This window comes from Hylaeus anthracinus, unplaced genomic scaffold, assembly GCF_026225885.1.
Source record: "Hylaeus anthracinus isolate JK02 unplaced genomic scaffold, UHH_iyHylAnth1.0_haploid 11981, whole genome shotgun sequence".
NCBI classification, from domain to species: Eukaryota; Metazoa; Arthropoda; class Insecta; order Hymenoptera; family Colletidae; genus Hylaeus; species Hylaeus anthracinus.
In genome coordinates, this window is record NW_026534329.1 from 3,799,820 (window position 1) to 3,815,974 (window position 16,155).

Here is a 16,155-nt window from a genome sequence, read left to right on the forward strand (position 1 = left end):
CCGGATAGGTTATAGTGTTACGGCGCACGAGCACCGACTAATCAGCATTCCTGCTACCCAACTGCCTTCGACCTCCTTCATCCCCGACCATCGCCAACCCCCGCAGCCACGATTCACCCTTCTCTCTACCCCACCTCCTTTCGCTTGTTCGCCGGCGCTCCGCCTCAACCCCCGACCATAGAAACTTCCACGGATCCGCGGCGTTTTCGGGCTACGTGCGGCAAATCCTTAGCAGAATCCGAGGATTCCGCGCGCTTTAAATCGCTCCCCCGGCTTGGCAAACCCCCGTCCAAACCCCCCGTCTTTCCACGGTGATCTTAAATCCTTTCAGTCACCGACCGCGGATCGAAAGAAAAACACCAACCGCCCCGCGAACTTTCCACGCGCTCTGTTTGCCGCGAACAACCGCGAATCAGGGACACGAAATCGACAATACGCTTTCTGTTGTTTGAGAGATAGATGGACATGGGATGAGGTGCTCTTCGAAGTCGATTTGTGGAGGTTGAGGCTGTGTTGGGATTGAAGATGTCGTGAGTATTGGGAGGTGTGATTTGTTGTTTCCTGTGGTATCGAGGATATTTTGGATACCGAACTGAAAGATCTTGGTGAGATGAAGATGTAGGGATGTTTCATTACTTTCTTCTCTCACCTTCTGATGCTGAAGTTTGACATCAGTTTAGCGATGAAATTCTCTGGTATTAGACTCGATCGTTGAGGAAGATCGAGACACTTTCTTCAATATTTCTGAATCTATATAATAAGATCTATATTTCCTCGATGTTTACATGATTATAATTTTGACTAAAATTAGGATGGAAAAAATCAAAAAAAATCGTAATAGCGTAGTTTTCGAGGGAAACTGGTCTTTCTTCGTATGCACCCTAAAAACATTCACCCTAAACGATAGTATCGATAATTTTTCAATTTTGTGTCCTCAATTGTGGACGCCAGGTCTGAAAGGGTCACTATGGAAGAAACACGTTCTTACAAAAGATACAACAACAGTATCGATTGACTGATAACGCCTCCGTTATCGCAGAATTGTATTTATGCGTGGAATGGTCGTCATCGCTCCTTATCCGGAAATATGCGCAACTCATTCACAGAGCGTTATCGTTGATCAAATCTTCGCGTTATCGCAACGAGCGAGGCGCGTTGGTCTTTCAAAATTTTCATCCGCCTCCCCCGGGGACCGTACAGGGGTATTTTGTTTGTAAAGCTAGCCGCGTGTATGCGCTTGCCTCGTTGAATCTTTGGCGATGTTGCTGACGTTCGTGATCTCTTACAAGAACGGGCAGCCGAAGACGCTTTCAGGCGTCAACGACGTGTGATATAGAAGAAGGTTAAGACGATCTCCCTCGGATCTTTTAGCGGCGCTATCTTCACGGCTGGTTGAGTCAGCAAGTAGCGACGTCGGTGAAAACTGCTGAGAGGCGAGCCTGCCGGTGGATGCAGGTGCAGTAAGAAGGCTCGCGCGAAGATGAAGGGGACCTTAATGACTTCCTCTTTGTCGCTACTCACAAAAGATCCTCCCGTCCCGGAGTGGAAAAATTTCAGGGATTGAAATAACCCCTGGTTTGCTCGCTTAATCTTCCCTTCGTGTCTCACTTGAACCATCTTCGGCAGTGAAAACGAAAGCAGCTGGAAACGATTACTCGTTCAACATTCCCTTTGAACGCACTGATTCGTTCTTGCTCGTGCAATACTTGGTCGAAGACGGTGAACGTTACAGGCCTTGAAATTGGTTCACTGTTCTAATACTGGACTTATCGAGTCTTCCAGTTACTCCAGAAATGTAGAAATTAATAAATAATATGCACGATGCCTTTAGAATCTTTTTTCTTACGTTGGAGATTATGCAACACGTTCGTCAATTTTGGAATCTTTTTCATAGTCATTTTGAAGGGAAAGTGTCTCTTAAGATATGCAGTCAGTCCCATAAATATTCGTATCATCTATGTTTATTAAAGAAATTTGTCTAAATTAAATAATAACTTTGACGTTTTCAAATAAACTTCTCATTGTGAATATATAAACGTGTAGAATCTGTTTATGTACATACTTCTAATGAAACATTGTAACATTCTACCTAAAATCCTCAAAGAAGTCCCATGCTTCAAATAAATCGAAATAAAACAATCTTAGTTACGGAGAAGCGTCTTCATCGACTTTCCTGTTGAATCCTCTGAGGACACCTGTTCAATTCGTCCACATGCAAACGACGTTCCCAACATTAGGACAACGATCTACGAGCCCTGCCCTACGAATAAATTCTTCCAGATCATCGGCAGAACCCCAAAGCCCATAAACACGGAAATGATCTCCTCGACGCGAACGGACCAGAACGGTTGCGATACCGCGAATTCCAACACAACGACTCGAGGTCAGGATTATTATCGTTACCGGCGTCGGGAAGCCCAGGACTTTTCTTAGGTGTTCTTCCAGTCCCCTCGAATCCTCAGGAAACTTCTCGCGACCCGTCGCATCCCTGCGGCCAACCCGAGCACATTTCATTCCTGCACGCGTTCTCCCCCTGTTTGTGTGTTTTGTGGGTTGCTCAGACGGTCCCTTGCCGCGGGGTTATTATATCGTTAAACCATTTAATTATCTCGGCAAACTACTCCGCGGAATACTCGCCCCAGTCCTTAACGAGTGCACAGGTTTCGCGGAAGACTGGCGCGTTCCGCTTTTCCTCATTTCATCCCCCGTTTCGCGTTGTTGGAATCTTTACTATAATTCGACATTTTGTTTCACTACAAAAATAATGTATAAATCTGTCACTGCAGAATAAAGAGAAAGTTTAGGATATCGCCTGCCCTCTCAATTGCGATAGAAGACCCTTCCTATATTTAGTAATAAAATCAGGATTTTTAATTAATAAATTTAGTATTTTATTATTTCGTTATACCCCACTTCCAATACCCGTCGAAACGCTTCCACCCCCTTTCTTTCGCGTTTCTCGTCTTTCGGTTCTCATCTTCGTTTGGTCCCTTCCGTTCTTCCTGTATTCGGATGTTGGCTCCTTCTCCGACCACGGCGTGGCCGCGTCTCGTGATCTACCGAGCGTTAAAACGCTCGCTGCGCGGGTCTACAATTTGTCTGGCAGCTGAAACTCGACCGACACCCCCGACCCGGACCAACTAACGAGGAAACTACCGACGGAAAAGGGTGTACGTTTAGTAAGGTTTCCCCCCTGAAACTTTTCCCTCCTGGTTACTCGCAGGAAAGGCCGCGCGAGAGTCCCGCCACTTGTTTCGTACTTTCGGATTTACCACGGTTCCAGGGTTGTTTAAGCGTAGCAAGTTTACCCCGTGATTTGTATGCTTTGCCCCGCGGAAAGTTGCCTGCCGCGTAACGAACAACGGACGGACGTTTGGAATAAATGGACGCGATGGAAACGAGGAGCACTCGATGCGTTTCATGAAGTATGTTTTGGTTGTTTTTTTATTCTGAATGCTGCTGGAATTTTCGTGTTTCGGGGGGATGAATGTGAGATGAGCAGGGTCATTAGGAGCAAGTCGACGAGGGTAATAGTATCATAATTTGAGGCTTTCATTTTTGCGAGGGGTCTCTGTAGAGTTTTGTTTATCGAGGATGCCAGTGGATTAAAGTTCCTGACGGATGCAGCTAACAATATTGAACTTTTGTTCGTTGACCTAGATGTTATATTAGATAAACGGTATCTTCAAGAGCGCGTTCAAAAAATTATTCCAAAATGAGACAGAATATTCCCATCTCTCTTCGAAGACTCCAATATTAGCCACAATGGTACAACGAAAACCATGTCACCGATTCTTCAGTTCTCTGCGACATTTTGCTATATTTCGACCCTCTTTAATCTCTAATTCTGATCACACGACGAACAGTACTATTTACATCCACTTCGTCGTTATATCGAACAAGCGCTAGAACACCTCGCTCCAACGAAAATGTTAAATCATGTAAGGAACGGAAATAAAGTCAATATCCATTACTTCGCGATGCGAGCACAGAATTATTTATGCATTCACGCTGAACGAAGATAACTCTCAAATTGACCTATCGAGACCTGAGTGTCCTGAGAATTTATTTTTATCACCAACTCGCCGGAGCAATATTCTTGATATCGGCTTGTTCCCGGTCGATTCATCCGTTCGCGATAACAACCGTCGATCAACGGAGGCGTGTTTCGTCGTTGCCCAATGATGTCACCTGCTCTTCGATCTAATCTCGCCTTCCAGACTTAGCCGAACGACCTGTTGTCGCTTGTCGTCGCAATTAGATTTCTGTCTGTACGCTCGCGATTACATCGAAACGTCTCGGTACACTTGCCGAATACAATGGTCACGTATCGAATAAAGAAATCTACTTGTAAGATATTGCGTCTTCGTATCACCTTGTACTCGGTAAATAATAGGATGTCTCGGGAAATATTACGCATTTCTTTATATAATTAAACGCAAAAATATTTTACTTGCAACTAAATTGAATAATGCGTGAAACAATTGTATATAATTCATACATAGCGTGTAAGAATTGCAAATAAAAATTTGAAAACGGTCATTTGACCTGTTGTGGTAAGTTTAGTGTTAACAGTTTCTGAGACATCCGAATACGTTCTTGTTATAAAGCAATTTCTTTTGCTCCGAACAATTCGGAGGAAATTCTTAAAGGTAACAATAGTTGATTTTCATGATTTGTTGCAGCAACAGAGGCCAGATCTACCGAGGCTGCTCCAACAGATGCACGCTCAGCAGCTACCACCAGGTGCAGCGATCGGTCCGCATCCAGGTATTCCAGCGCTCCCTGGACCTGGACTTCCTACCTCAGCGTCTGCAGCTCTTCTTGGATTAGGTATCCCCCCGGGTGCGGTTGCCACCGCTGGAGGCACGGCTGCCCATCCGCTCCCAATGTTGTCCAAGCCAGACCATCATCGGGGTCAGCCAGATGACTTGAAGTCCAACGGTGGTAAGTCGCGCTTTCGATCTTCTACCGGTGTTGATACTTAAAATCATTTCGTTAAAAAATGTGCAAACAGCCACCACGTCGTACTAAATTATATGGAATGGTATTTTACTTATGTGAATGTTTAGACACCAAGTCATTCCATAAAACAAAAAGTTGAGTAATGTGATGAAATAATGTACATTGTTTTTTAAAATTCCTTTTATAATCTAAATTGAAGTGGCTTTGATATTTCGGGCAAAAATCAAACTTGTATACCTTGTATGTTTCGAATGTGTGGTAATGTTTGAAACAGTCACAAATGTGCATTGAAAGTTTCTGCCTCCTAGGTTACAATCTTAGGCTTCCTTGTTTATCTTCACAAATTTTGCTGTACTTACAATGTCCCTCGGAAAGGACGTCCGATTCCAAAGGGTTAATTTGACACTACCGGAGTATCTAACCCCCAGTATTGTAGTCGATACGCAGCAATAAGTAATATATGTTCCGTGGAATGGTTGTCGACGTTGATGGCTGACAAATATCTCTGGGAAACGGTAACGCGAGCCGCAAAATGCCACCTGCTCCGACACCGATACCAGAAGTCTACGTACTGTGAACACCATACTCCGTACAGTGATACTACCTGTCCTACCGAACGACGGGGATTCGATTTACAAAAGTCGCTGACCTCGTGTCTCATGCTGTTTTCTGCGTCATCAGCATCTTGTCCGCGAATATTTCGCCTATCACAGGCGGGCGCAACAACAGTCTGATTCGCAGAAGCCGTTGCTCGTTCAGTTGGTCGCCTTTCCTGCAACCTGGCCTCTTGTTTTTCTACGGTCTTATCTCGGCCACTATGGGAAGCCGTTGCAACCAGATCCCCATGAGACGATTCGCGTTACTTTGCATTCCGTTCGATTCCTCGCAAACAAACGGTTCAGCAGTTCCGATACTGCGAAATCATGCAGCGAAATCGCCGGATAAGCATCTTCGATGATGGCTCCCTTTCTTGTCGCTGTTGACACCTGAGGTTTCTTTGAACATAGCACTTGATGGCATGTTTCAGATGCTATAACTGGGAAAAATGATTGGATTCTGTTGTAAAGATCTTGAGGAATGATTTTGAATTTTTTTAGATCTTTTTGAAGCTATTAATAATAAAAATTGTGGGTCTGAAGAAGGCAGTCTCAAGGTGGGTAAAGAAAAAAAAAAATGGAAAAATCTTGAATAAATTTATAAATAGCACAAAAATTTGATCTCTAACTACTTATACTCCAAAATGAATTTCTAAATACTAGAGATACAGTCAGTCCTATAAGTATTCCCTCTATGTCGATTAAAGAAATTTGTCTAATTGTAAATTAAATGATAGACTCGACGATCCCAAAGAAGTTTTTCATTATAAGTACGTACATGCATAAACTTTGCACATGCGTATATTTATAATGAAACACCAAACCTGTCATTTAATTTAGACAAATGTCTTCACTAGACAGAGGATACGAATACTTATGACACTGACTGTATCTCCTCACCTTGACTCTAGAATTTCTAACTATTAAAAGTGACCTGTGTTCTCCAATTAGCTGCATAAAAGGCAGAGATTAACGTCGCTGTTTGGAAACGAGCATCGTTAAAAGAATGAATAACGATATTCGTAGTTAAAAGGGTTCGTTCAACCGTTCCGTTGAAAGGTAGGCGTAGTGAAACGCGGAAGGTTGAAGTTGGCACGGGTACGGGGAACCAGCGCCACGGGGATATTTCAACCTCCCCGCAATACGACGGTGACGCAAACGATCGTGCTTAAGACTGAAACTCCCAGAACCCTCGATCTTGACCTCGAAGATCCACTTCTGCTCCGGCGCGTCCTCGTCCCTCTCCTTGGGACGACATACGAGTGCAAGAACGTTCGCACTTAGGCTCCATGTAGCGCTGACAAAGTCGCGAGGGCTTCAAGTGACTCTCCTATCTCGCACACGTACACACGTATACACGGTCCCGTTCATCGTTCCCATCCCTCGCCGTTTCAGTGGACCGTCTCGCTCTGGTTCCCGTCTCCAGCACCATCTATCTCCCTCTCACCCTCTCGGGCGTGCATGGTCGTCTCTCAGGAGAGCACTCAGAATCTCCTCTTGACACGAGAGTACTTCCGACTCAACCCCCTTTTCGTTCCATCCACCTCTAGGTGGCTCTTCTAAACCTTCGCGCCCCTCAGCCTGTTCCATCCATCCTCTTCTCGTGCCCAACCCCTCTCCCTCTTTCTCTCTCCGACCGTCGTCTCTCCCTTCTTTCCCTCTTACGTTCCGCTTCCGCTCAGTGCCGTGCTCGCGCAATATCTCGAGCTGCACTCTCGCCTAACTATGTTACCGCGGGCCGAGTATAACCTCCGGCCAGTTGTTCCACGTTGTTCCGCGTTTTCCGACCGTTCTCCGGGTTCCCCGTAATGAAATACCGACCGATCTTCCGCTACACCCAACAGAGCCAGAGCAACGCTCTCAATTCTTCGCGTTGGAGGAGCCTCGACTTTTCGACGCCGCGGAACCGCTTTAAAAGCTCAGGCGTATGTAACCGCTGTTCGCGAGTACGTCGTTTCAGGGAATCGAGGAGTGAACTGCTTTGTTCGGCTCTTAAATTTGATAAACGATTGCGTGCGGGGATGCTGGGGTATCTTAACTGGGACCACGAACGCGTATCGCGGTTGGAAGCTGGAAGAGAAGTCTTTACGGCTGACTTGTTTGCGAGAAAGAGCTGTTGGCGGAGAATTATAAGCTTGAGCAGTCTCCTTGGCTTGGAGAGTTCAAAATAAATACTGTTGGAGGAAGTTCGAGATTATTAAACCGTTTCATTTTCGCCTGTATTGTTTTTGTACAATTGGATTTTGTTAAGCATTATATTATTATTGCGTAGTTTGTGTATTTAATTTTAACGTCTTCATTATAGTATTTTATTGTGCTCTTGATGCTAATATTTACATGCCTGGAACCGCAAATTTTGCAGAGTCCTCTATTACCGCTTTAAAATCCAGACTGCATCCTTAATTTCAGAGCTTGTTAAGAGCACGATTGCCGCTCTTTTTTAGTCGACTCGCTCGCCGGCGTACTTGAACGGAATTCGTGCGTGAACGAGGCGACTTTGCTGTTTCGAGTTAAGTAGCCTTTTAATTGCAACGATGGGAACCTTTATTCAAACGACGGGTTTTCTTCTTAAGGGAGCTACATTCTACCAATTAGACATGTGTTTTTATCCATGTTTTGTAGTATTAGACATCGCCAGGAAATGAATGCAATGTAATCCCAATTACCGTGTTCGTTAAAAATGGTATTTATCTCTTCAGGATTGCCGTGTACTAACATGAAATTTAATATTATTTTTTACCACCGTGTAATTATTTTTTTAATATCAAAGATGCCGTGTTCGAACAATTTCACATGATAGTTGGTATAAAATTGGCGAATAATATCCTGAATGGTAATACACCGCAGCATTTGAAGTATATAAACCCTGTTTATAAATCGACCGCTAACATCACTCGCATCGTGTCTTACGAAGAAATAGTAGCGGGGATGTTTCTATGGCTGGTATTCGTAGGACAGATTCTGTCAATAACCAAGATACTATTGTACCCACTCGTGTCTCCTCTTATTACCACATTCGTGAACAATTCTTCCACTCGCCCTTCCCTTCGTTCCCCTCAGCGGCTCCAACCGCAATTCGCGAACGACCACGACATCCGAAATCACCGGTTGAACCAGTTTTCCCGGCGAACGACGGGGAATCTCGTCGACACCCTTTCGAAACGCGAGAAGCATCGGAGAGGCAAGGAACCGTAACGGGCCACTATTTCTGTCGCGGCGACTGAAACTTCTTCCCTCCTTTCCGGAACATTGCCCCCGGCGAATTGTTTCCAAGCGGGGCCGTTATCGTTTGACTCTCCTCCTGGATTTACTCGGCCGGATTCTCCCTCTGCGAACGACTCCAGCGCCCGTTGGACGTAGTAATATCTTGCCCTCCTCGCCCAGCATCCGATTCACCAGTCCACTTCCACCAGTCACTACTGGATTAAGATTTCGTTGAGCCCTGGGTCAGAAGCGCGGTAGTTCAGGATCCTAGAACCTCGTTTATTGCAGAAGCTCGTTCCATGGAGTCGATAAAAGGAGGGAACGGTTGGCGAGGAATAGAATGCATTCCAGTCGTTCAATTGGGGACTGTGTTAAGATTTCGTTCAGATCTGGACCAGAAGAATGGCAGAACCTCGCTTATTGCAACCTCGATTGTTGCAACCTCGCTGTGCGGTGTCAATACATAGAGAGGTTGGTCAATAGAGACTAGGATGCATTCAGTTCACTTTCACCAGTTAGTCCTGTAACACTTACTCGACCATTGGGTGAGAAACACGGGAGAACCTCGTTTATTGCAAACTCTTTTACATTCCACGCCTCAACTACAATTAAACGCAAAGTAAACCTCACAATCAGAAACTGAAGTAGTTGATCACCGTGCACCGCAAGTATAAACATCAGAAGCTTCTTACTTCGAGCGTATTCATCCAACCACCTCGAATTAATCTCTAGGGGTGGCCCCAAGGCCCTCCATGCTTCGACACGGGCCTGTCGTTCTGGAAACTACTCAGCGCGATGGGAGCTCGAAGTAAGTCGAGGCGGACTCTTTTACAGACGATTAGAAACCGGTATCGCTCGCATTACCATTTCATCGTGGATAGTCGCGCGAGCAATGGTCCCCCGGGACGATCGAGGTCCTCTCGAGCGTGTACGCTTCTCGTAATTCTCTCCAGGATATTGTCCCCCTTTTTTTTTGCCCTCTCTTTCGTTCGACTTCTTTTACGACGTCCGAAGCAAGGGAGGCGAGTTTGCTTTCCCGGGGATCGGGTCATTAAACCGAGCGTAACTTATTCCACTATCGTCGCATCGTTCACGCTCCTTCGCTCCTCTGTATTCCGGAAGCGTTCCGCGGCCGTCCACTCGAACGACGATAAATTACGTAAACGTAATCGCCGCATAATTCGACCAGACAATGGCCGCCCGAAACCGGTCGGACACGCGCAAATTGAATTCCATCGAACGGCCCCCATCGCGGACCGTTTCTATCGTAACCTTTGCGTCCCGAATCGTAGGGTGCTAGGACTCGTACGATAAATTCTGCTCTTCGTGACTCCGTTACGTTGAGGATGACGACAGCAAACCGTGAAACGATCAACTCCATACAGCAAAAAGTTGAGAAATGCGATGGAATAATGTACAGTGTTTTAATAATGTTCCTTGTATGATTCGCCCCAAACTATAGCGCGCGTCGATCCTAACGGTTGGCCTGGGTTGCTAATATTATATTTCCTGCTCTCGACTTAATGATCGCAAAGTCGCTGAAGGGGTCTCCGCGAGGATGCACGACGCGTCCCGTCCTCCCGCGCGGCAAACGAGCTCTTTGCGTTTTAGTATGAAATTATGCGCGCTCTTCCGCGTCCGTTTACGAGCCGGAGCAGGAAGTTCCTGGGCGCTGAAGGAGTGCTTGGAACCGTTCCCTGGCGCAGCGAGAAGAATAGAGACGAAAGGAACGAATATTAGCAAGGTTCGCGGGCTGGATGAGCGTCGCCAAATTCGTCCATCCTCGTCGCAACCACGGGACCGTGCCAGTTGGATACGGTCCACGCGGAGAAATTCACGACCCTTCTGTTCGCGCGCCGCCACCCCCAGACAGCCACGGTAATAGCTCGCCGGAGATCCTTTTGGACGCGCGCGATGAACTTTTCCTTAATTTGGTCGACCATAAAACAACCGACTGAGTCGCCCTTGCGTCGGATATGTTTCATCGCGCCGCGCAAAACGCGAGTTACTTTATTTGCGAATGGCTTCGCGGGGGTGGCTTCCTGGCGATGAGTTCTCCTTATGTGCCAGAGGGGGATCGTAACTGTTTCTCTTTCTATTTTAGTATACTCTTGTTTGTTCCTTGAAATAGAGTGTATATCGAATTTAGGGGTTTTTGTATGAGAAGATTTGTAAATCGAACGAAAAATTCCTACAGGAGGATGATAGTTTTACAGCAATCGTTCTTAACCCGTCGCAATTCAAAAATAATAAAATATATATATTTTTAGCAAATGCAGTAAACGACTGATCGGTTCTAAAAAGGTTGACAGTAAATCCGAAACGAGGCTCCGCGGGGGGGTGCGATTTACGGGTTCCAAGTTCGAAGGATCAGAAATGACTCGTGTAGCTCTTACGTGGGTCTGGGTAACAACAGGAGGAAGAAGATATCGTTAGGATATTTCCTGCGAGACAAAGTGTGCCGACAAAAGGTCGGAGAACGAGGAGGTCGGGGGAAATCGAGCGAGGGAAAACTATGTACCCTGCTTCTCGAGGACAAAGCTTCTCGTTCAGGATCTCCTCCTCCGACCTCCTCCCGCCCTCTTTCCTTTTCATTCACCGTCCCTTCTCGGAAATCCTCGAGAAGTCTAGCTCCTCTTCCGACCATTCCCCGGCCCTTTTTTCTTTTATCTCGTTTCCAGCGCGGAAGAGATTCCGCCGGCATACCGCTGACTCCGTTCGAGTTAGTTCCGCAATAATCATGAAAAACATTGTGAGGGTTCAATTTGCCGGGAAATACGGTGTTCTCTGCGGAAGGCAGCGCCGCTCGGTGGACTTTAAGGGAAACACTTGTACCGTGAATGCGCGCGATTTGTCGACGGGGGCCGCTCGATCGTGGCAATTAACGAGATTTCTAGGGACCACCTAAAAATTCGATTCGCTTTTATCGGAGCTCGATGACTCCCTTTCGATGGTATTCAACGTTACTGTTGGCTACCTTTGGCTGGATATACATTATTCTTTGTGATATTGATTAAAAGTTGAACGTCAGTTTGAACAGAAGTGTGAAATTAAACAATTTATTGGTTTCAAGATCCACATTACAGAAATTCTTCGACCTGATATGTTGTGTGATACCGAAAAGAAAGAAAACATTAAACATTCAATCATAATTTAAAAGGTCATGAAAATAATTTATTAAATAAATTGTTTAGTATAATTTCGTCCCAACAAGAATGTAATAAAGTACATGAAATTAAAAGTTGTAACGAAGACCTTAAGGGTGGCGATCATTCCTAACTGTAATCTGTATTGATGTTAATAACTCGTTTCATTTGTTGCAGGTCTCAACCCCGCAGAGGAGAGGCATGTGAGTATCAAACATTTTAACCGCTAGACAATATACAATCTGCGGTTCCGCCAATCGACAATCGACGAACCGTCTGTTAACATCGAGCACCATTGTCACGACTCGGTGTCCGCGCGTTGAACAATGATTTCGTTGCTCGCGAGACACAAAATCGGCTCCATTTGTCGCTGAAACGGCGAATACCGGAACGCGATAATCGCATCGAGATGCCAGCGAACTCCTTCGCGGATTCGCTCCCATGGAAGATGCGCGAATGCGTAAATACGAGGAACGCGCACAGGATGACGATTAATCCGGAATATTATCCAGCTACCTCGATTTCCGCTCCGCGTTCCCCGCTTAATCCGCTCGTCTATCCTCGAGGCGATACGCTAAATCCTCTTTCGCCAGGTTTTCGATAAACCTGTCGACAGACGATTAAATTCGATTAATCTCTGTTACGACGTCGCGTCGACTAACTGCGGAGAATGCTTCCAGGAAGACTTAACAGTAAGGCACCGTTTATTTTTCACGAATTTGTCGATAACTTGCTCGAATATTATTGTCATGGAATCTGTAGCATTACTGCTACGAAAGCCTTAGGAAGCTCTCTTTGTACGTCATTTTCAGAGCCAGGGGTTGCAGATTAGATCCACGTGGACGTCTAGTTGTATCAGTTGTGGAAGATCATCGTTGCTAAGTCCCTTGTTATAGAACCGCACCGATTATTCAACGTTCTCGTTATTAACATTTACTCTGTGCACGATTATTGATCTACTATTCTTGAATCAAGATATCACGTTAAAGAGTATAATATTCTTTCACATCGAAGCCAGCACATGTAATATTAAAATTCCATATAAATTTTAATTTCCTTCTAAAAAATTCCGTCTTCAAAAACTAACCTGTTCAACTTCGACTGCAGTTGATTCTACCCATGACAACATTCAAACTATGCACTCCTGTTCCGAACTGTAATAACACCAGCGAAGTTTTGCAACAACATTGCTAGTTTTATTTTTCCTTTCTGTTCGAGCGCTGTTTCTTCTATCATTCCCCAAACTCGATCGTATAGATCTCCCCCGTTTTATTCGTTCCGTTCGTCGACATTCCGTAGTAGCGCGGGCCACACGACGCTCTAATTTCTTTTACGAGATGAAATCCGACGCGGTCGAAGTCGTTTTTCGAGCAGAACAGGCGCTCGAGGTTCCTTCCCCTCGTCCCGATTCCATCGCTCAATCCCGCTGATCCAACTCGAGGTGAGAGACTTTTTCGAATGCCACGCGACCCATAAACCCTGGGAAACGCTTCGGATTTTACGACCAACCTTGCGTGTATCCGTTCTTTAGCGACGAATGGAGGGAAACCTGGCACGAAATAACGATACGTTTTTGGGTTGTTCGGTTGGGCAGCCGTTCTCTTTGCGGATTACAATCTGAAATTGGAACCGTGCTCAGTCCATTTCTCACGATCACTGTGAGTCTAGTTAACGGAATTTTTTAGTATATACCCTTGTTTGAATTTTTGTTCAATATCGATCGTGAGCTAGCATCGATTTTGTCTGCATATAGTAAAATTTGGAAGGAGCCTGATGGTTCAAGCGTGGAGATATTCTTCTTTAAAGTTTTTAGCTCGTGATCTGTATAAAAAGTGTCTGTTAATGTTATATTTCTATGCGTTAATCTATATACAGTCCAGGTCTAATAATAACAAACTAATCACTTAACTTTGCCTAATATAATATACAAAATACATTGAACATTCGAAGAAGTCTACCAATCTCGTACTAATTTCATTTTACACCCTGCCGTACCTCTCCTTTGACGAAGCAATTGTCCATTCGACAACTTTTTGATCGTTTCGACTGTGAGAAGTTTTTTATCTTAACAATGATCCTTTAGCTGAGTGTTTTTAAAGCATTGCTAAGTGAGCATCGGAACGTCGTTACCTGGCGCAGTTCTGGGACACTTTTTAAAAATGGCGTCTTTAAACCAGAAGTAAAACCCACTTTGTTCGCGGAGTTCCAGTCGAAGTCGTATACGTCGACGAAAGTTTCGGAAAGAGCACCTCTTTTATAGGCAATTCTTCGATCGTTTTCAAATAAAATGGGATTAAACGTCTCCTCGTCCGATCCGTCGAATGTCGATGCTCCTGCCAGAGGAAGTTAGCAAGACCTGCCAAACGGATGCCGATACGGTCGAGCTTTGAGCCAGATGCTCGATATTCCATCAAGAAGGGAACAAATTTGCCGAGAGAAAAATATGAATGCCAATATAGGAAAACTACGTTCAACGCTGTTACGTCACGGCGCGCTTTCTCAAACCTCGATAAAACGACTACGTTTGAAGGTATATAAAGGTACAATTCCAAAAATTCCACGGATTATTCGACTTCCAATTGTGAAGAATCTAAGCGACGATGATCTTCCCGGTGGAAAGAGAAAATGTGAGAAATACTGGAATATTACGAGTGTTATATACGGAAACAATAAAATGGTGTAGAATGAGGTGGCTGAAACAGATATAAAGTAAAGTGAAGAATACGAAAAGCACATGGTAACTAAATTATGGTCTAAATTTCAAATTCAACGAAACAGTGCTTGTATGTTTATTGCCCTCAAAATTTTTAGATTGAAGCTTCTAAAGAAAAAAACAAGTTAGAATCTTAGAATTCTAAAAGAACCCTCTCCCCCTTACGAAATTGTTTTAAAAATTGAATACCGCACAAATTACCCGCGCATTCAAGTCACCGCCCGAAATTTCATAATATTTTAATAAACCACCCTCGGAAATTTCAAGCAAAACATAGTCCAAGATGCATACAGACTTCCCAACCTCTATTTCTACGTTTTTTAATCCAGTTCGCAAAAAGACCAGCTGGAAAAGGGACGAGATTCTGATGATAGCAATCCCCTCTGTTATATTGAATAACAGGCAGGAAAGTAAAACAGGTGAATAGGGCGAGAGACTGAAGGGTCGCGTGTACAAAAGGGAAAGAGCACGCGAAGAAGAAATAGGAGGGCCAGGCGGATCAGCCGGTGGAAGAGGAGGAAACCTGAAATGGACGTAAAAGCCCGAACACCGGAACACAGGGCCGTAAAAAGCTCGTCGTCAAATGCAACCCCCGGTTCTTCTCTCCCGTTATCCCCCTCCCTCTCTCCTGCCGGTGTGTCCCGCTCCCTCTTTTTCTCTTTCGCTGGCACCCTTTACCCCACCTTTGATAACATAAAGCGGCTGCTGGGCGCGGCGCGCGTTTATTAAAAGCGCTTCGGGCCTGGCAAAAAAAGGCTCGAGAGACCGCTCGAGGCCTGTGTTCCCGTCGTTGCTTCTGATCTCGAGTGGCCCGCAGGATCGTTCTGGGATCGATCGCGGGGAAAGAAGCCCGTTTCGCCGGGGGTAAATCGATTTGGGAACTATCGCGCTGTCTGGATCGACGCACGGGAAGACAATGGCGCCCGTGAACGAACGGCGGCTCGCGGGGGCGGTTCATGGTCGATTCGTTCGGCATCGGCGATCTTTTGACAGCGAAAATAGAAGAAAAGCGAGATATCCGGTGCGGGGTTTTCGTCGAAACCGGACGCACAGAGGGATTGGAAATTTTTGTGACGTCCAATTAACTGACTCCTTGTTCCGGCGAACGATAATTGGGTTGAAGTCGAGTAATCGCTAAATTCACGGTATCCTCGGTGCCCTCCGGGGACGTGTTTGAAATTGATTTAATGGAAATAGTATAAAATGTGATACGGAACAATTCCGGCTGATGTTTTGGTCGAGATGGGCGAGTTAGTGTTTAACGTTTGCATTTGAAGTTGATGGAAATGTAATTAAAATGTTCTTTCGTGGAAATGTAATAAAATGTTCAATCTAGTTCGAGTTTTGAATGTATATTATTCGTTTTAGTTTGGGAGCACAACATTTTACCGAAAAAATGATGATACTTGAACGTTTGTTCTTATCATACAGAAACTTTAATAGAAGCATTTCGTGCATATCGTTGAAGTACACGATGTGAACAATATTTCTCCAAGTTGCAAAGCAAGTTGAGACAAGCTCCGAATGAATT

General features: G+C 45.0%; 2 protein-coding genes across 3 annotated transcripts in view; both read left to right on the top strand.

Annotated features, from left to right (window-relative positions):
- LOC128885528 (RNA-binding protein MEX3B) overlaps positions 1-16,155 on the top strand; it is a 288,649-nt gene that overhangs the window by 131,364 nt on the left and 141,130 nt on the right. The window lies entirely within an intron of this gene.
- Positions 1-16,155, top strand: part of LOC128885523 (protein groucho-like) — a 106,831-nt gene that overhangs the window by 57,986 nt on the left and 32,690 nt on the right. Inside the window, exons 5-6 of one of the 2 annotated variants that reach the window (XM_054139607.1) lie at positions 4,686-4,947; positions 12,089-12,114. In XM_054139607.1, coding sequence (XP_053995582.1) covers positions 4,686-4,947; positions 12,089-12,114 — 288 coding nt within the window. The remainder of the gene's footprint in view (positions 1-4,685; positions 4,948-12,088; positions 12,115-16,155) is intronic. The other variant, XM_054139608.1, reaches the window with a different exon arrangement.